This window comes from Brachyistius frenatus, unplaced genomic scaffold (assembly GCF_029030835.1).
Source record: "Brachyistius frenatus isolate BFR_SWC_R1_liver_20210118 unplaced genomic scaffold, ASM2903083v1 Contig_14, whole genome shotgun sequence".
In the NCBI taxonomy this organism is placed as follows: domain Eukaryota; kingdom Metazoa; phylum Chordata; class Actinopteri; family Embiotocidae; genus Brachyistius; species Brachyistius frenatus.
In genome coordinates, this window is record NW_027210613.1 from 1376102 (window position 1) to 1396885 (window position 20784).

At 41.2% G+C, this 20784-nt stretch overlaps 2 protein-coding genes and 1 non-coding gene across 3 annotated transcripts; all 3 read right to left on the minus strand.

Moving 5' to 3' along the window:
* Positions 1-915: 915 nt before the first annotated feature.
* Positions 916-15581, minus strand: LOC138617795 (ATPase family AAA domain-containing protein 2-like). The gene is made up of 29 exons (XM_069693077.1): positions 15162-15581; positions 13792-13943; positions 13281-13336; positions 12943-13138; positions 12680-12773; positions 12477-12558; positions 11955-12125; positions 11598-11718; positions 10516-10617; positions 10160-10268; positions 9837-9952; positions 8979-9153; positions 8811-8899; positions 8515-8674; positions 8007-8097; positions 7481-7658; positions 7214-7350; positions 6954-7086; positions 6647-6833; positions 5394-5579; positions 5075-5210; positions 4046-4242; positions 3549-3708; positions 3324-3446; positions 2816-2989; positions 2009-2719; positions 1645-1778; positions 1329-1457; positions 916-1120 (listed from the first exon to the last, which is right to left on the minus strand). Exons 1-29 carry the CDS (start codon positions 15357-15359, stop codon positions 1088-1090), a joined length of 4530 nt encoding a protein of 1509 aa, XP_069549178.1. The 5' UTR covers positions 15360-15581; the 3' UTR covers positions 916-1087.
* On the minus strand, positions 6389-6522 carry LOC138617960 (small nucleolar RNA SNORA5). The gene has a single exon (XR_011310689.1). It is a non-coding gene; the product is annotated as a small nucleolar RNA SNORA5 (small nucleolar RNA).
* Positions 15582-15914: 333 nt separating the features above from the next.
* On the minus strand, positions 15915-20709 carry psma2a (proteasome 20S subunit alpha 2a). Its single transcript, XM_069693078.1, has 8 exons — positions 20623-20709; positions 20026-20102; positions 18447-18579; positions 17980-18102; positions 17632-17713; positions 17457-17530; positions 17015-17072; positions 15915-16905 (listed from the first exon to the last, which is right to left on the minus strand). The coding sequence occupies exons 1-8, from the start codon at positions 20661-20663 to the stop codon at positions 16789-16791; spliced, it is 705 nt and encodes a 234-aa protein (XP_069549179.1). The 5' UTR covers positions 20664-20709; the 3' UTR covers positions 15915-16788.
* Positions 20710-20784: the final 75 nt, after the last annotated feature.

The following is a 20784-nucleotide window of genomic DNA, read 5'->3' on the forward strand; positions in this document are numbered from 1 at the left end:
TCAACCATTTCAAACGTGATTTTTTTTTTTTTCCTTTTCTTTTCTTCATAGGCTTCAGTCTAAAGCTGCTGTGCAAATGCCTTATTACACGTATATAAACACTAATGTGAAAATAAAATGCAGATAGCAGTTTGTAGGTAGATAAAGTGGAAGAGCAAATACCAGAAGCTAACTTGAGTCAGTAGACTTGATTTATCTGACAAATATTGCCGATATTTGCCTACAGATACATCATTATATGTTGTCTGATAGGATATGATACTGGTTTTTTTTTCTTTTTACAGAATAATAATAATAATAATAATAAAAGATTCTTTGGGTAATTCAGAATTTCTTTCTATTTGTGTGTAATTTCTGCATTAGTTTTTTTTTTTTTTACAATCATTAAATTCCATTTTCTCCTGCTAAATCCTGTCACCACTCTCACTGCAGTATTTTGGATCAACTGCAGGCTTTTATCCTGAAGAGGAATTACATTTATCCAGCCCAAAGTGACGACTGCATGGATAAATTTGTCCACGTCACGCTGAGACAGGCTGTTCCTGATTTTAGTAATATTGCGTAGATAACAGAAAGCAGTCCTAGAGACTTTCTTCATGTGCGAGTTGAAGGACATATCCTCATCAAAAATGACTCCAAGATCCCTCGTAGTGGTGCTGGAGGCCAAGGCAATATAAAGATGTGGTTGAAGGAAGAATTCAGACCACTGATGTCATTTTGTACAATAAAATGTACTTTTGAACTGTAAGATATCCTTCCGTCATTTCAAATTTTGGTCATGTGTTAGTGTAACTTTTGCAAAAACTTTGCCTCTCGATGAACTCTCAAATGTTGTTATCCATCAGCCATGACGTGATTCCTCACAAACTCTTTATACTCCCGTGGTTCTTCTCACAAAAAGGCAAACAATTACATCCTGAGGAAAAACATTTATTTAAATATAAACAAGAAATAGAAAGTGTTAGGTAATGCACAAATATAGGTGCTTGTCGATTTCTATAAAAATAGAATTGACGTTTGTATATTTACACAGCTGACAGGATGGTGGGAATAATTACTAAAAATGTTCACATGACTTGTGGAAACGTCAACAGAAGTCTTCAATCTCTTGTTGCATCTCCTAATAAAAGAAAAAGATAAGAACTGTAGATTAGACACAAGTAAAAGTCTATAAAAATAACATTAAATAGAAGAAATAATACTGAAAGACACTCAACGGCATCAGTCACCGAATCCTCGTCCTCACAGGCATCATTAAGGTTCTCAGTTACACCTCTGCTTCCCCTCCTACAGTCTACATCTGTTCTTCAGTACAGTCCTCCACTGACCTGTGTTAGTGCAGTTTTGTTGTAGTCCCGTCGGTGTCTGTAGATGCACTGACAGAGCAGAGCGTAGAGTTTCTCCAACTTGTAGACCTCGTAGCCTTCAGTCTTGGTTACGACGCTCTCCAACAGCTCCTGAAGGAACAAAGAAAACAACTATATGTCTTAGAAATTGTAGCTTAATAGTTCTCTTGTAGCTCTCTTTGGAGAGAAAAATGTCAGGATAGACAGAGAAGGATGACAAAGAAATAAACTGTGTCTCAAGTTCTCCGTTTGTTTTGGACTCTCACAACAGTCAACACACACAGACGGTATCCCGCACCTTTAATTTATCTCTGTCCACAACCAGAAGAGGAGTTTTCGGGTCCAGGATCTGCAACGCTTTGTCCACATTAATCACCTGCTGCTGCAGCACAGCGCTTTTCAAAGCCCGGGTCATTCGCCTCCCGCTCCGCTCTAAAACACAAAGTACACACAAAGTGTTTACAGCACTAACAGATAATACTTTACCGGTATATTCCCTCTGTGGACAGACAAGAGCTACGATTCGTTGCTGTCTTCAGAAGCACCACACTAGTAATCTTCTTTATCTGGGAACATTTCTCTCTTCGATACACTGTTAGTTAAATGTGTTATAATATCAAACAGGAGAAGCCAAGCTGAGTATCAGACTGTTGATATCCTACCTGTGCCGGTGTCCTCGTCTCCTCTGACAGCTGTAGCAGCATCTGTGGTTGGGGTTTCAGTTGACTCCACCTCCATTGCCTCAGCAGGTCTTTTTAACTCGGCTTCCTCCACTACAACTACCAGACTGTTTCCTTCCTGCCCTGCAGACGAACCTTCTTCAGGCTGAGTATCTGACAGATTTTGAGTGAAAGTTTCTACTTTGCTGGGGTGCTGCGTCTCTCCTTCAGTCTCGGTGTTGCTGTCCTTGTTGGAGTTCACTGAAGTGGTTTTACTCTTCTCATCTTTTCCCTTAGCGTTTTCTTCTGAGTGTCCTGACAGATGTGTGACAGCTTCGTCCTCCTTTTCTCTTTCGTTCCGTGTCTGGTTGTCATTTTCTGGTTTCCCTGATCGAGACAGGACGACCTCATCTTCAGCAGCTGGTTCTGTCTCCCCTCTCTCCTCCTCCTCCTCCCTTACAGCATGTTCAAAACTACCTTCCTGAGCTGCTGCAGGTTTGGACTCTGCATCAAGCACCATGTGATCCCCGTCAGCTCCGTCACCCTCATCACACTCTCCATCTCTCTCAACCTCATCCTCATCATCTCCATCGTCTTCATACTCATCAGACTCCAACTGTGCATCATCTCTGGACACATGAGGAGACAAGGAATACTTCTTTTTTGCAAGATAACCGTTGGACCAGCGATTCTTCCGACGTCTCTTCTTGTGGCCTGGAAAGACGGGAGAAAAATGTTTTTTTTTGTGATCGTCCTTTAACTGAATTACTGAAATGATGTATTTTTTCTGTTCACTACACAACCTGTTACCTGTGTGCTTGGGTGTTGTAACAATTGAAGAACATGTCGTGGGAGTAACTGCAGCTGTGCTTGCTGCCGGCTCTCTTTGTGGGGTCACGTCAAAGATCTTAGCATCAGCTGGAGATTTGGGCTGTTTGGGAAGGACGTGGTAGAAGTAAGGAGCAGACTGTGCAGTGGAGGAACCTGAGGTGGTCAGAAGAGATGCAGATTGCATTTTTTTATTTCTCAGTGTAGTTAACAAAGAAAAAGAAAAAAATCATTACTCAACCATTATAAATGCATTCTAAAACTAACCAGGTATAATTGTGCAGTGCTGTTTTAGTACAAATAACCTGTACAGTCACAGATCTACAAGGTTGTAGTCATTTCTATTAAAAGATGAGTGCCTTAAATCAATTAAATCCCATTACAGGTGATTAAAAAAAGATGTATAACGACATGACATTAGCAACAAAAACTTTAAGATACCTCATTTCAAAATTAGACACTAAATATCAGTGACTGTGCCAAGTCTGACCTCTTGTCCTGCGAGACACTTGGATCTCCTCACAAATCTGCTCAAAATCTTCGTCCAGTTCATCTCTGATGATTGCGTGGACGGTGTCCTTCAATGCACACGCTCGGTGGCGGATCTGACGATCTGGAATGAAAACAGTAGCATCGTACCAACCAGTTACTATAAGACTTAACACTATGTAGGATCTGTGTGTGTGTGTGTGTGTGTGTGTGTGTGTGTGTATACCTGAGGGGACTCTGTCTGGGTTGTATTCGAGGGCATTCTGCCAGATGAGATCCACATCTTGGAGAAACTCTTTGACCGCCCCGTACTTGTGGAGGTCTATCTTAGCGAGAACTGTGGATAGGTCCATCGGCTTGTTGATCACCTCAGCGTAATCTGGGACCTGACACAGGGATCGAACAGATCAAACTTAACTTTGCATGTTAGAGAGTAAAATCTTTTGATTTGAGCACCAGAGCATATAGCATTTGCTTAACCATTTATTTTACATTTAAAACCTATCTGTAAATAAAAGTCAGACTATGCTGCTCTAAGGGCTGTATCAAAAAACACTCTTTAGCAGTGCAAATCTGACCAGCAGTCATGGCTCCTCTCATTAGAGATGTTACAAATACACATTAAAACAACTGCCTGATGGGAGATAGTACAACATTTATACTTTAATAAGTCAGTGTCAAGTAAGGCGCTGTAAAGGAACAGACTAAAAAAAGAACAGCTACCTCCTCTAAATCCACAGGTTTGGTAAAAGCCTTGAAGCGTTTATCTTGGGACAGGCGGTTGGTGACATCACGCAAGAAGAGGCGAAGCTCCCTGAGGGTGCCTTCCTCCTGCTCCTCCAACCGCTGGATCTCCTGCTCTGTCAGCTGACGTGGAGGAAGCGGTGGGGCGACCGGGAGCACTTCCGATGCATGAAGCACTAAGGAAAATGACGGATTCATACAATGTCAGAAGTGAAATACATTGCCATTCAGAGGTAAAAATTTATATGCATCTTGGAAACATCCACCTTTTAGTCGCCATCTGGCAAATTAAATAAGGTGATCAGTACCACTGTGCCACCAAATGAACAAATGTTACACATTTAAACTCCATGATGTACGCTATCACCTCCTTTTAGTTATGAAATCAAATTTCTACACCTATTGGGATTTTCCACTTTGCAACTGGTTGTCCTCTTCTGCTCAATGAAAAAGAAAAACCTCTATGTAACACCTTCATTCACAACATGAATGTCCTATAGACTCGCTCCTGTTTATCCACCAAAATATTCCATCTGAAGCATACTATGTCCTGGTTCTCCCTCTACAAATCCCTAACATTTGGTGTATATTATCCATCTTTGTCATTTTGTTGCCCACCCTCTCGATCCACAGCTAAAAATGTCAGGTGTTTTGTAGTGAAATTAACTACATCACTTGCTGTACTGTGTTTAGCTCATAGGTGAGACCTCACACCTACTCAGCTGTGGTCAAACCTGAGTGTTATGTAACACAAAACATTATTCAAAGTAAAACGCATATTATAAAATATTATGCACTTATTCAAATAAATATTATACTTTTCTATCACACAACTCAACCACTACTGATCTCCATTACTTCAAAAATGTTTAAGAACATTTCAGGTCTGGAGTTTGCTTGCTTGACTATAAAACTAAACTCTGAATTTAAAGAGGCACCAAATCACCAACAACCACATAAAGCTAAATAAGATGTTGTATTTTGTCACCAAACTCTTCCATTTCTTACCAGCTTTCTTTTTTGAGGCGGGGGCCTTCGCAGCCTGGTTGAGGATGAGATCCTCAAAGAAGCCTCTAGTTTCTCTGCTGGTGGGGACCTGGACATGGAAAACCTCTCCGTACTCGACCCGAAACAACTCCTGCACCTGAGACGAGGGAGGTGAGAGGTGGTGATAGTCAGTCTTGTAGATGAATGTAGGTCTAGAGGTTTGACAATCCAAAACATGCTATGACATCTTATTTTCACCGAGTGACCAATTTTTTTTTAACACATTAGTCAATATAAATAGCAACGCCATGCTAACGGAGCATCACTCTTCTGTCCATACCTCCATATCGAGGTGGTCATAACTGAGGTTGCAGGTAGCCAGCAGCAGTATAGGAGAGAAGGCAGGGATGGAGCTCAGGAGGCTCAGGAAGGTAGCTCTTAAGGCCGGACCCACTGTTTCCCACCACTGACCGATGTGAGGGATGTACAGGATACTGGGAGAGGTCCGCTTGGCTTCAACAAAAATCTGCAGAACATACAAAATAGGAGGAGATATTTATGGTGTGTGGGTAAATACAATAATTGAATTTAAATCTACAGAGGGTTGTGGTATACAGTAGTACTTTAACCTAAAACACATGGATGAAAGATGAAAAGATGACATCCAGTTTTTGAAATCAACGTTGAATGACAAAGGCTAAAGTACAAACGAGAGGGAGTTATGATAATAAAGAGCAGGCAAGAGAGGATATGAGCAGATTACATTAATGCTGGAACAATTAGTCAAGGAAGTTGTGAAGTGGGAGGAGCTATTTATTTCAGGTGATCCTGCTTCTGGAAGTAAAAAAATACTTTCGATTTGTCCCAAAGAATTCTGACAGCTTCTTTGCAACAGATTCCTGAGTTTAGTAGAATAAAGACCAGTTCAACACCAATGATTACCAAAATATGGTTTCTCAGAAATTAAACTGAAATAATTACAACTGGTGGCAATAACATAAACCTGTAAGATTGTTCCATTATCCACGAGAGTCCTGTTTTTATGTGTTAAGTAACACTAAGGAAATCACATCAAGAAGAAAAAAGGAAATGGATGGAAAGAAACATTTCTAGAAACACTTGCAACAATTTTGATTAATAACTTTGACAATCACTTAGGTCAAGTTAAAATGATACTTTTTACAGTTACTGCTTCCACTGCACTGTCAAATGAATACCTTTGTCTTGTAGGTCAGAACTAATAAGCAGTTTTAAAACATTGAATTAAGCTGTGGTAAAAAACGATGGCTCACTGACTCCATGCCCTGAACACAAATCTTTCATACATACAGAAGTATTTGTCCGTAGCACATATTTATCCCCACCGCCCATAATAAGGCTGCAGGGCCCATAAACTACAGTTTTTTGTAGCAGCCACTTTGGCCAGTGAGGTCCACTGAAAAGGACACACTGAATTTGACAAGGCTGCGACAGCATAGTGTCTCTGGACTACCTCAGTCTGATTTTAAAGAAATGTAACCTGAATACAGCATCACATTAATGCATTACATACATATATTAATTTGCCAATGTCCTTTTTTTTTTCACATTTACCTGAGCACAAGTCTCTTCCGGTGCAGTTGCACTGGCTCCAAACAGAACAGCCATGTCCAGTGTGTACACGGTGAACTTCTCCAGAGCATGGAGAACAGCAGGAGCCAGGTGGGAGCTCTGACCCGAGCCTGGTCGGCCCTCCAGCAGCAGCCTGGGACGGTAGGATGTTGGCTGACTCAACACACTTCTGTACAGGACAGATGACAGACACAGGTGATGGGTATGTTTAAGGTGTTTTTCAGTGAACCTTAAGAATGTTCAATAATTCATGAATTTAGCAGCATGTGTGAGAGAATGAGTGACCCACCTGTTGAGGTTTAAAAGGCCATTAGCAGCAGGTGTTTGGAGTTGCGAGTGAGAGGTCTGCCTGCTGGAGCAGATGTCAGAGTCCTCTTCCTCGCTGAACATCAGATCATCTTCAAACACACCACAGGTCACATCTGGAAACAAACGCAAACCCCGGCTGGTACAACTCATGGCCAACTGATGCAACTTTAAAACTTGAAATTCTTAGATTAAATGAAAGAATGCATTCAACAGAGCAAAAAGGGCAAAGCAGGACTGCACCTTGTTCTTTCTTCCTCTTTAAGCCCAGCTCAGCGTGTGGAAACACTCTGCTGACTGTGAGGAGGATGTTTTGCAGGGCGGTGCTCAGCAGTGGACGAATGGCAGGTATCAGGGCCTTGGCTGGGGACACTATTGCCCTAAAAATCACAATCAACATATTTAGTTCACAACTATCTGCAAGCAGAGCGCCAGGCTTAGGAGCAGTCAGAATAAGGTTTGGACTCTAAAACAAGAGACAGCACTAAAAACAATGTATCTTGGTTCTACCTCTGGGCAGCTGGGACCATCTTGGACATGGCGGACATAAAGTCTCTGTTAGTGATGGTGATGGAGTTGACATCAAGTACAAGTTTCTGCGATGAGGAGTAGATCTGTGGGTAGCGACGCCGCAGTGCACACAGGGCTGCCTCTGAACACACCGCCTTGATGTCTGCTCCACAGTAACCTTAAAAAACAAACAACTTGTTGTTAAAGGCCACCAAGGTAATCAGTAAACTTCCATCTGTATATCTCCAGTGGACAAAACTTTGATTAGGAGTTTCCTGAAGAAATTCATGGATGGAGCTGAATGATAATTTTGATTGTGAGATACAAGCTTTGTCCTGGAAGTACATCCGATAGAACGTGCATGTAAATGATAACAATTATCAATGTTCGTAGCCAGTTATACTGCATGAACAACTATAATCCAAAACGGTATGTATTTGTACACGGGGAGTGGACCAATGGAGCCAGATGTGCATTTCTCAAGCTGTAGGTGAACAATAATTTTCCATCATTGCACGCAACATACCGACACATTTATCTGCCAGTTCCTCCAGAAAAGCATCAGATGGTGGAGGAGTCCATTGTCTGGTGTGGATCTTCAGAATCTCTTTTCTTGCCTGCCATAAAAATTAGATCACAGAATTTCATGTTCAGAACTTTGCAAGATAAAAACACTGTAATCCTGCAGCTCAAAAAACAGAGTGAATTTAGAGATGCTGCTCTTCTTCTACAGCCAGAAGATGCTGCTCTATTATAAACATCCACTGGCAGGATAATATAACCAAAATTACCAATAGAAAGTATATTTCACACAATTCTTTGATCTATGAATAATCTCAGAACCAGTAGATTTTAAAAGACCATGTTTACATCTCAAAAAGTTGCTATACTTATATATATATATATATATATAAAATTGAACCAGTTTACGACACTCTACATATCATCACACGCTTCAGCTATTTTCTGAAAATTTGCAACTTAAATGTCAATTTTCTCTTTTATGATTGCTGCCAAGGATGAACAATTCTCACCTCTCTGTCCGGCAGGCCGAAGAGGAACTCTCTGTCGAAGCGTCCTGGTCTTCTCAGAGCCGGGTCGATGGAGTCCAGTCTGTTTGTAGCTCCAATCACAACAACTTCTCCTCTACAGTCTAATCCATCCATGAGAGCCAAGAGGGTCGACACGATTGAACTACAGAGGCAGAAAAGATTATGTTTTTAAACCATCCTGCGTGTAAAAAAGAGGATGTACACCGATTTCAAATTCCAAGTGGTGCACAGCATTAAGCACCACACATGTACAGGATGAAGAAAGGAGCAAGGCTGACCTGTGGATCTGGTCCTGACGGCTGGACCTGACAGGAGCCAAACCATCAATCTCATCAAAGAAGATGATGGACGGACGCATCTGATACGCCTAGAAGGAATTCAGTAAGAGTTTTAAATCACTGCATTACTTTCAAAGTAATCAGTTACACTGGCAACATCTAGTTTACCTGGTCAAACAGCAGCCGTAGCTGTCTCTCTGATTCTCCCACCCATTTACTGAGGCAGTCGGCTCCTTTCCTCATGAAGAATGACACCTTCTTCTCCCCCTGACTGCACTCATTGGCCAGTGCTCTGGCTACGAGGGTTTTCCCAGTGCCTGGGGGACCGTAAAATAGGCAGCCCCTGAAGACGAGAGAAAAACAGAGTAAAGGGTGAGGCCGAGGTAAGACTGAGAGGAGACAGGACAGGCACAGAAAAAAAGTGCAGCAGATAAGGAGTGACGGAGTTAAATACACGGCAAGAAACGCACATTCACCTCTGGAGTTTAACAAGTCATGAAGAATTGTACAAGTCTGAGCTAATTTGATCTCTGCATGTTTCTACAGCGACCACTGTCGTTCAGCTTGTTTCTGGGTTATCCTTAGAAATCATTTATCAATATTTATCTCTAATTAAGAATGCCAAAGAAGACCCTCTATATCCAAAATATGGGCAAAATTATATTCTTTCCTTTACAGTGAATGAGCCCGAGAAGAGAACATCTATTAGAATGAGGGTCACTGGTTTGAAATTTGTATTACCAAAAAGATATAAATGAACTGTATATATACAGTTAAATAAAATTTGAATAAAGATTTATACTGGACTTATGTTAATTTATTAAGTGAATAAGATAAAGACAGTGAGGCTGAACTGAATATATAGAAAAATTAAATTGTAACAAAATACTTTCACAACTCAACCAAATTCTAACATTTGTACTAAGTTAAAAAAAAATGTGTTTAAGCTTTTTAAAATTTTAAAATGATGTGTGACTTTAGATAAACTTAGCACATGTCACTTGTTCACAAGCACACATTGTTTACCTGGGTGGTTGAATCCTGAACCTCTCAAAGACCTCTGGGTAGAGCAGAGGGAACACCACCATCTCCTTCAGAGAGGAGATGTGTCTGCTTAACCCTCCAATGCTGTCAAAGCGAACCTGAATCAGGTGTAGAAAGATTTATGTTGGGATTATTCTCTCATTTCTGTGGGATAATTACAATCCTATAACAGTATTTTTATTTTTTTTTATATACCAGATCATTTGATAGTTCAGTCAATACAATAATGTACTCTATCAGGTTTTCAAGTCCCTGTTTGAACAGAGTACTTTGGGAATATCTATCCATCCTTTGCTGCAGTTTACCGTCTTGTCTATGTGCATGGGGTCGACATCAGCCAGGCTGGCTCCGATCTTCATCCTGTCCTTGTGGATCCCCAGTAGGTCTTCTTTCACAAGGTTCATAGGCAGACACCTGAAGGAAAAATGTAGAAAACATAAAAAAAAAAAGAAGTTCAAAGTTCAATCAATTTTAATTGACTCACTAGTCCCACTTAATCTGTAATCACCATAAGAATTGATCATTAACGCAACTGGAAAATAAGTTGTGAGACCATCAAAATCTGATAAAGACAATCATGAGGTTACAAGAAAAAAAAAAAGGTTTATTGTTTGACTGAATATCCACCTTCATCCACCAGACGCTGTGCTTGTGTTCTCACCTGTTCACTGACCGGCTCCTGTTCTTACTCCTCCGTCTCTGGAATGTCTCATCGTCTGAAGAGGAGGACGTGGAGTCGCTGCTGTGGATGGCATGTCTCCTTCTGTGAGGCCAAAAGATGCAAAAACACCTCATTTGAAAAACACATGTGACTGCATGAAGGTTGGTATGTCACTCTGTGCAACAACAAAGCAATTGATGCTAATCAGTAAAGACAGTTAAGATTAGAAAACTAAGTTTGACTCCTCAACACAAATTCTGACTAACAAAATCACACATCAGTGTTTCCTATCAGTCATTAGTAGGTAACACTGTTGTACTTTTACAGAAACACTGACTGCTGATACAACAGTAATACAAAAGGTAATAATTGCATCATGGATTTGCATCATGTACAGCAACAACAACAAGCATCACACTGTCACCACACACACACACAACGCTAAACTAACACCTGAACTGCACACGATGAGGGTCTGACCCCCACGTGTCATTTTACAGTCTCAGCGTGACAAATTAACCACAATACTCAAATGTTTATAAAAGTCAGGGAAGCTCCTGATTCGATGCACTGAAAATACAGCAAATACTCAGAGACATCACGTTTACGATAAAGTTACAGAGAAATGAATATAGACACATGGGCTGGAGAGTTAGTCACATCTGCTGTGAAGAGCAACAAACGTTCTTTACCCCCACGAGAGAAAACATAAACGAATTAAAAAAAAAAAAAATAAAAAAAAAAATCCACTGATCAACAAATAGGTCCGATTATGAACGATACGCTCTTTTGGTTGAACAGCTTTCTGGGCAGCGGTCTTAATGAGTTAAGTTCTATCTTACAGGACAAACCCTAAGTGGGTAAAAAAAGTGGACAGTTTCTGTTATTGCTAAAACATTTGTTTTACTAATGAAGTTAAGTTGAATGTGGTTGTGATTCTGGTCAGAGCATTTTTGCTGTAAATTTGGAAAACTATGTCTGAAGGTATTAATCAGACCATCATATGTTACTGAGCAAACCAATCCCTTGATACCAGATGTATTATTTCTCTCTTTTAGATGCGTGTGTGCCGTCACACTAACCTGCTGGTTCTGCGTATGTTGTAGGGGCTCCTGGGTGCTGTGGAGCTGAATCTGAACCTGCGTCTGGCAGGAGACGAGTGGTCCTTGAAGTACATGCTGCGCTTCCTGCGCTCTCTGGGTTCTGACAATTGATCAACAAACCTTCTCAAACACTCAAAGATTGATACCAAAGTAATGCAAGCAAATATTCTCATAAACTGGTTTTATAGAATAAAAATAAAAATCTCATTTGGCAAAATTTACATTTAGGACAAATGTTAGATTTTAGGTGTCAAGCCTTTCAAATGTTGGCGCCTCTGTCTACCTCTCACAGTATTGACCCATGAGCTGACCCGTAACCCTGAACAGAGTAGGTACCATCTTGTGGGGCCTGGTAGCGAACCACAGTCTTTCGCTGTCTGAAGTCATAGCGCTGATGATTTTCTTCTTCCTCATCCTCGCCATCCTCATCTTCTTCCTCCTCCTCCTCCTCCTCCTCATCTTCTCCGTCTTCCTCCACCTTTTCATCATTATCATGCTCATCCCCTCCTGTGAGTGAAACAAAAAATAGTAAGAAGATATCGAAATGCTGCTGCTGTTCAAATCTTAATGAACAAACGGTTTTTATGTTGTTATCAAAGGATCGGAATACAAAATGTATGACGTAAAAAGTAGTCGTGGTGCTATGTTACCTAAAAAAGACACACTGGAGAGCTGGTCTGACAACTAACATCACTGCCACTGAATTACTGAAATCATTTCAGCAAATTGACCAAAATGTTTTAAAGCTCAACAAATGTGTTTTTAGTGAGGTTTTAAGAAGATAGCTGTTGGCAGCATCTTTATACAGTATTCCCCAGCGATGTCCCTGAAGTGGTCACAATCTGAAACCCACATCACCTTGGTTCTCTTTTTCTGGTTCTTTACTCTCAATGTTCGTCCTCAGAGACCTTCTTATTCTGCCACTGGTGTAGACGGCCAGCTGCTCCCACGAAACAGGACAAATACTGATTAATTCACATGTTTGAAGTGTGTGAGCATAACGGCCCACTGTCAACATCATACCATGACGAGAGTAAGAGGTTTCCTGTGTGGGTTATTACCTCTTCTTTAGTGTCTCTGTCCCTGTCTCTGCTCCTCAGCCTGCGTCTCATCTTCTTCATGTCATCCATCTTTTGGAGAACAGCTTCAGCGGTGCTGAGGGGCAGTTTCAGCAACAACTTATCACATTTTTCCAAAGTTTATCACTGAATTAATCACTCATTATAGTAAAATCCATGTCCACAGCATACTGCCGTATTTGTTAAATAATTGGACTTTTTTTTTCTAACTGAAGCAGAAGTGTAGGAAAAGGGACTGGACTCACTTGGTGATGAGGCGGTCATAGAGCACCGACTGGTTACGAGAACCCAGTTTGTATCTGGTGATTCGAGAGCTACGTCGCACCGAGCGATCTTCTTCTTCTTCCTCCTCTTCTTCTTCTTCCTCCTCCACCTCTCGGCTCTGTAGGTTAAACCGGCTCCTCTTCGGAGTGGATGACCCCTCCACCTCATCTGGAACATCTGGGGTACGAACAGGAGCTTTTGTCAACTTGTTAAGCAGTAGAAACCCTCCTAAAAACTAACTGCTGCCCAACAGGCTGCATGGGTCATATAGTCGAACAGCTTCTTCGCTCTTTGCACAGAAATCTAAAGTGTGCTGTACCTGCTTGCTGCTTGCCACTGGATGCTTTTCCTTCTCTCTGCAGCCGGGAAGATTTCCTGGAGGAAAGAAAGCACGTATGAAATTTGAAAAATAGTCCTTTATATTAACATTATTGAAAATGTCTGTTTTACCAATGTGTAAAAAATTTTATATTTTGAAAGGTATAACATTGATGTAAATCATGCAGTAGATTGTAAATCCCTCCTTCTGCTGGACGATTTTTCCATAATATAACTATAAAATGTAGGTCAAAGGCATGCGTCTACTAGTAAACATGTGTTTATAATGAACCATATAATTAATGATAGTCAGGCTCCACACAAAGAATCTTTTTACATCAGTCTTGTAACAAAGTCTGAATGGAATTATTTTTTTTAAATGGCCGTGGACTAATTTTTAGCATGTGACAAGTTTTCCACATTTAATACCTAACCTGCAAGTCTGCTGATAGAGGCCAGTCAGTTCAATAATACCACAAATAACTAAACAGTCATCACTGATCCTGCATTACCTGGTGCAGCAGCCTCCACCCATGTCTTCATCCACAGGGGGGCTGCTCTTTGGCCCCATGTCGACAAAAGAGACATCCAGTTTCACCCGTCCTCTGGTCCTCAGAGACCGATGGAAACCACTTCCTTCCTCCTGCTTCATATCAGCATGTCCCTGACACAGATACAATGTGTTTAAAGCTCACAGCAAATATAGCAGGAATTCATGAGTCCCTGCTCTGATGAGTTAGGACTTGAAGGTAATCATGATATTAAGGATTAAGTATTCATCAACTCGTAGATCAGTGCAAAACAAATGTGTACAGGACACACGTCTAAGAATTGTTTATTCTTTGCAATGATTAATGACATATTTACATTCAACGTTATTAGCAAATTTATTTATGCCACTGAATCTCCTTGAATTATATATATATATACACACACACACACACACACATATTTGTAAAACTAACTAAAACCCTTTTCCTTTCTACAACACATAAGTTTTATGTAAATGCAAAAACAAGCCTGCAAGGTGGCAGTGGCTGTCCCATAACTGGAAAGCTACAGGCTGCAGTAAATGTGTCAACTGTTCTTCAGCATGTGAACTTGTCTGCCCCAGTGCTGCTGCTGCTGCAGACCTCCATCCCTGCAGCGACTTTGATGAAAGGCTTGTTATGTATCAGAGGGTTGTTTTTGTTGATATTAGATACAATTTCCTAAAAATAACACTTTTATTCATAACAGGTTTACTCTCAGAATATGCTTTAACTATTAGTTTGAGGTCAATATACTTAGACATCAATGCCATGCATGAACTAGATAAATCACACATTTTAAACTGAGGTCAATTTTAATGTTAAAGAGAGCTGCAGCAGCCTGTGATGCGAAATAGAAAATGTAGGTCTGATAAGCACATGCAATGATGTATGTTTTGTTGTTAAGTAACAGGTCTGAGATTAAGGTTAATGAATGACTGAGTTAATATAATCATTAATGACCCGACACACGCCCCCGCAATGCTCTACAACTACGTATATCACCTGTACACAGTTCTGGACATTTACCCGACAAACTGGTCTTATGACTTATAATGCTGTTATTTAGTCATGATGCTTAACAACAACACGTTGAAATGGTTTAACCTTTCGACAGTTCATTTCACGTGAATCAACAAATGTCCACGTGTTTTCCAGCCGAACATTAGTGAGACCACGAGCGCACGTTACATTATGTCTGTTGCTAAGTGACAAGCTAACAAGATAGCTCGCTAGTTAGCTCAGCGTGCTAGCTGGATTAGCACAGCGGAGTTGCGTTCACAGACCGCTTTATCCATCGGACAAACGGAGCTCCGCTCCTCCGAACCAGCTGTCACGGTGCGTATTCTTACATTCGCCGTGTTGTTTTCGGGGCTGCTGAAGCTGTCGTCCGGGGCCCGGGAGGACCGAGTCAGGCGGGCGGACTTTCTCTGCGAGGCGGGAAGCAGCGACAGGAACTCGGAGCTCGTATCCAGCTCCGTCTGCCTTCTCTTCGGGGTCGTCGCGGCGGGCTCCGCTCCGACACCGCTGCTACTGCGTAGTATCACCATCTTCACTCTTCACCGACCTGATCGCGGCACGGACGACGGCTAACACCCCCACCTCACCTCACCCTCCCACCCCGACTGAAAATGTGAAAATGCCGTACGTTCACGGTGCCTCCGACATGGCAGAGCGAGCGGTAAATACCCTCCAGCTGACACACGCACACACCAGGTCCTACTACACCCTTGATTTCTGGCGCCATAAACGTCACCGGGGGTTGTGAGGAAAGCAGCTCCGAGCTGCCGCTGGGAAAAATAGATCTCTTGGCCAAACTTGTAAAACACAACAAACTGAAGCGGTCGTTGTATTTTCGGCCCGCTGACAACGCAGCGCGTTTTAAATGGTCGCCGTTTAGTGTCGATACCGCGACCGTCGTGGTGTTTTGTTGAAGTATAAACAACGCGGAGGGATACCTGGGCCGTTTGGAAAGGTGTTCCGGTTCAACGTGTTAGAGCGCGCGTTTCTGCTCTAAACACGCGCTCGTTTCTTTGCGCGGACGTATGAACAATAAAGCTTCACTTTCAAAGAAAAGCACATTGATTTAAAACACGGAGTCGACACCTACTCACCATCTTTTATTTGAATAAGTGACAGAAACCAGAAGAGAAAATACAAACGAGAATTATTTCTAATCTGGGGAAAAAAAAGAGAAAGAAGTACATCATGTAAAACAGCTGTACAGGCAACCAGATCCTGACTGTAAAATCTCAAAACTTTCCATTAGACCCTCCCTACTTGCATCTTTTTGTTTACCCTCCTTCCTAGTGTGTTTGAGGGTTCAAGATGAATAAATGACCCTCTGACAGATGTGACCCTAAGGCTTTGCCATGGCCTCCTGTAAGTATAAGTCTCATTACTATTTGAATATGTTGCTCTTTGTGCAACCAGAGGCCAAATATCACACTTAACAAGCAACAGAATTTTTAATAGGGTAATGAGCAAAAAGAAAACTAGGATTCAATGGAAGACTTGAGATTTCACTCATCAGATTCCACATTTCTTTTCAATCGCACAATAGCCAACAGCCACATTTCACAGTCCCGGGGTATATGTTAAACAACAAAGCCTAATTAGTTTATATCCCATGCACGTGCCATCTCGGCCTCTGATGGAGTTTAGTAAATGCATTTGTAAGAGGCCGCCACATTAGCCGTGCACACACTCCAGGGCTGTTTGTTAACCGAGGAGGGGAAGCCTACAGTGGTGCTCGACAGGCGGTCCGATTCACACCGCATTCATTTGAATACAGTGAAGTTACAGTGGGTGTCTGCTCATTCTTTTGGGGTAAAAAAAAGTTTGACCGTAACACAGTGTGGCCGAACTATCCCAATAACTGGGACTCCCAAAAATGTGTCATGAGGCTTTTGGCTACTGCGCTGTTAAATCTTTGTGTTGAAATGTGGCCGGATAGCTCCGTCACCAGGGAGGCTGTGTTCACGCGATGGCTGCCAGGTAGTCCTTCACCTCTGCTGGGGTGAGTCTTTTGAAGCCGGCCTCGTTGCAGATCCCCACCTCGATGTTCTCCTCTGTCATCTGACCCTCAAAGCTCTCCTGAAACACAAAGATTAGAGAGTGTAAATAAGTGATCTCAAAGGGAAGACACAGTCGCACTCAAGACAGATTCTGATGCTCAAAGTATGTTTCATTATAAACAGAATACCTTTAGTGTCAGGATGGCTGTGTGAATGGCATCTTCCAATTCGAGATCGTTGTTATATCTGCAGACCGAAAACAAAATGGTCATACACCTTAGATATGGTCATTCGTGGTGTTTTTCATAACCATATTTTAACCATTCAAACAATATTCCAGGAATTAAACTGTATGAAGAGATTATAGACAAATTGTGACATTTGTCACAAGGTTCGATTGTTGCTCAGTGACTCAACCATGTTGTAAAAAAATGCTTCAAAATGAACCATGAGTGAGATATATCACTCCAAGTACACTCCGACACCCGTGTCTTAATCATTGAGATGACTACAGTAAACACAGAGTTCTTGCTGTGGGAGATTGACTGATACACAATCCACATCTATATGTTTATCACATAGAGCATAATTTAGATTTTTCAAATACTGCCTTTAATTGTATGCTTGTACCTTTTCTCCAGGAATGTTTTGCCATTGACGTAATTCTTTCCCATTGCTGTGGCTTTCCATGCAAAGTACGCCCCCTGCCAGTCACAGATGGAAGAATAAACATCATTTAGTTTCGAGCTGTAAAAGTTTGCAAAATTGTGTCTTTGCAATTGTGAAAATAAAGAACAGAACATACAGACGGGTCTGACTGGAACAAGTAGGGGTGGTCTTCATCCCATCCAGCGATCAGCAACGACACGCCAAAGGGACGCACTCCACTTGAGAGGGAGGGGGGGGATACAGATTTAATTACCTGGCACAATTTGATAAAAGTGAAGGCCACTTATTGATCTCTGCAGATGTTTAAATGAAAAAATGAGCAACACAGTTTTAGGAGCACAGAATGATATTTTGAGAAAACATCAGAGGAAAATCCAGTCATGGTCATAATTAAAATGTAAAACAAATCTGACTGAATACATTCCTCATTCAGCCCTCATTTAACAGCAGTGTGTGTTATTAGTGTGTGTTTGTATGTACCCACCCAGACTGTGTGTACTCCTGCATTACAGAGGCCACTCTCTGGACAAGCTGGCCTGTGGGAATCGGCTCCTGGTAAACAAGGAAGTACTGCTGCGCCAGCTTCCGGGCTCGTCGCACCAAAACCCTGCCAGGGTGAAACAATTCATTCACGTATTTGTGAGACATCTTTTAGAGTTCTCACGTAGAGCCAACAAAGACAAGGATATTCTCCAAACCCACAATCACCCAGAATATCACAACAGCTACATAAAAGACAGGAAGGACATCAATCTAAAAAAAGACTTGCAGTGCTCAAACTTACAGTACGGTCTGCAAAATATATGCAGTATAATAAATGCAAACTTCTCTAATGTAAATAGTAATATACAATATAATATGCGGCGAGGAATGTGAAGCGCATCCTTTCACTTCTGGCCTTAAGTTAGGAAAGAAAAACAAGCTGCTTCCAGACCCACAAAGAGCGCCCACCTGTAGTCGGGCCCCATGCCGCTGTAGACCATGCCTATGTGTTTAGTGATGGGCTCCACCTTATGGACACTCTGTTCGTCATACAGTATGGACTTTTGTTTCTTCTCTGTTGCCAGGACAACTCCATTAGAAGCTGAAAAACAAAAGAGAAAACCACAGTTAGTGTCTCCGCAAATCTTAACCAATCATCACGTTTTACAGCCGGTTTCAACTCCGCTTTGATGCGCTTAGACTTTGTCTGAAAGTGTTCACATCCTCCATTAGTTACAAAGCAATATAGGTGCAAAGAATTATACGAGCTGACTAAAATCATTCCACGTTATAGTGAGAATCGTTTCTATTCATCTGTATAAAAACAGCGGCATGAAACTAACAGAAATGTCACATTTCCATCAATACTTCCATGTTGTTTTCACCTGTTTGAGGTCAGGCAGGTGTTCTTTTAATACCGTCGTCTCACTGAATGTCTTCTTCTGCTGTAGTTTAATGGTACATGAGGATTGAATTAGCACCACCATGGCGAAATTATTATTTTGATTTCTGGTCCTGTCATTGTCAGTAATTTCCTTATATAATTGATGAATAGACTGTATAATAATACTATATTAGACTTTGTATAATAATACTATAATAGACTGTATAATAATACTACAATAGACTGTATAATAATACTATATTAGACTTTGTATAATAATACTACAATAGACTGTATAATAATACTATATTAGACTTTGTATAATAATACTATAATAGACTGTATAATAATACTATATTAGACTGTATAATAATACTACAATAGACTGTATAATAATACTATAATAGACTGTATAATAATACTACAATAGACTGTATAATAATACTATATTAGACTTTGTATAATAATACTACAATAGACTGTATAATACTATATTAGACTTTGTATAATAATACTATAATAGACTGTATAATAATACTACAATAGACTTTGTATAATAATACTATAATAGACTGTATAATAATACTATATTAGACTTTGTATAATAATACTACAATAGACTGTATAATAATACTATAATAGACTATATAATAATACTATATTAGACTTTGTATAATAATACTATATTAGACTTTGTATAATAATACTATATTAGACTGTATAATAATACTATATACGTCCTTCTTCTTAGGGTGTATAATTAAACTATGATAAAGCTATAATCTTTATAGCAGAAGATTTACGGCAGAAAAAGGCAATCACAATTATGTGTTTGACAATTAATAGTGAAATATAACTTTACAGCAGAGAGCAGCCGGTCTCTATACGTCTCTCTCTCTCTCTCTTGCTATTTTCCCAGATCACCTTTTTCCATCAATATGAATCTGTGATAGATTTAATCCACTGAATAAGAGGATAAACCTGTAATATTGTTTATTTACATTCCATTCATTAAAAGCACGATATTCAAAATGTCACGTATCCATCAGTGACGTATCGGTGCTCAGACCCCCCCCCCCCCCCCCCCCCCGGGACCCGGAGCGGGTCCGGGGATCCGGGGGTCCGGGGGGTCCCGGAGGTCCGGAGGTCTGCGGGACTTCGTACCTTTGATGCCGACTGAAGGAGCTCCGGCTGCGACGGCTGCCAGCGCGTATTCAATCTGGACCAGTTTACCAGAAGGGCTGCGGGAGAAACACGAGATGGAGAGTTCACTGTGCTGCCAGGCGGACGGATGAAGAACCGGAACACACGCAAACACAACAAGTAGTTTTTAAGTCCAGAGAACCAGAAGAGCGAAAACAAGAACAAAGACGAAACAGAAAGTAAAAACTAAAACAACCGACTCATCGGAGCTAACCTGCTGCTGAGCTAAACTGGTCGGTAACAGGTCGACATGTCCGCTCATAGAGCCGATTTGGTCACTTCCGTTATTGTCCGGCGATAAATAAGTTGGAGAGTTTTTAATGTTGATATTTCCGAAACGGGTTTCTTGACTGTTTAGTTTATAAAGCCGTTAGCCGCCGTGCTAACAGGCGACGTTAGCCGGGATGACAACGCGTCACAGCGGCTCTGAACCTCACGTTCAGCGTGACGTACGAGGCGATGATACACGTGATCAAACGGCTGCTGGACGACAAACACTGTCTGCTTTAAGTTTGTGTGCGTTTTTAAGATTTTACCAATATTTTTGACAAAGTTTACCTAAATGTGGTGAGGGAGAAACTGTAGCCTCGTTCCGCCATCTTCTTCTTCTTCTTCTTCTTCGTCTTCTTCTGCTCCGTGTGGACCGGAAACATGCAAATCCACTTATTGATGCAGAGCGCCGCCCTGCGGCCTGTATGGGAACTTCATGTAACAACAATG

Excerpts from the sequence above, each read along its gene's own strand:
- LOC138617795 (XM_069693077.1), bottom strand. The coding sequence starts at position 15,359 with ATGGTGATACTACGCAGTAGCAGCGGTGTCGGAGCGGAGCCCGCCGCG. Across the intron at positions 12,126-12,476 it reads ACCAGAAAAAGAGAACCAAG|GAGGGGATGAGCATGATAAT; the intron begins GTGATGTGGGTT and ends TTTCACTCACAG. Across the intron at positions 1,458-1,644 it reads TGGACAGAGATAAATTAAAG|GAGCTGTTGGAGAGCGTCGT; the intron begins GTGCGGGATACC and ends TTGTTCCTTCAG.
- psma2a (XM_069693078.1), bottom strand. The coding sequence starts at position 20,663 with ATGGCGGAACGAGGCTACAGTTTCTCCCTCACCACATTTAG. Across the intron at positions 17,714-17,979 it reads CAGGAGTACACACAGTCTGG|TGGAGTGCGTCCCTTTGGCG; the intron begins GTGGGTACATAC and ends CTCCCTCTCAAG. Across the intron at positions 16,906-17,014 it reads CAGCCATCCTGACACTAAAG|GAGAGCTTTGAGGGTCAGAT; the intron begins GTATTCTGTTTA and ends TTTGTGTTTCAG.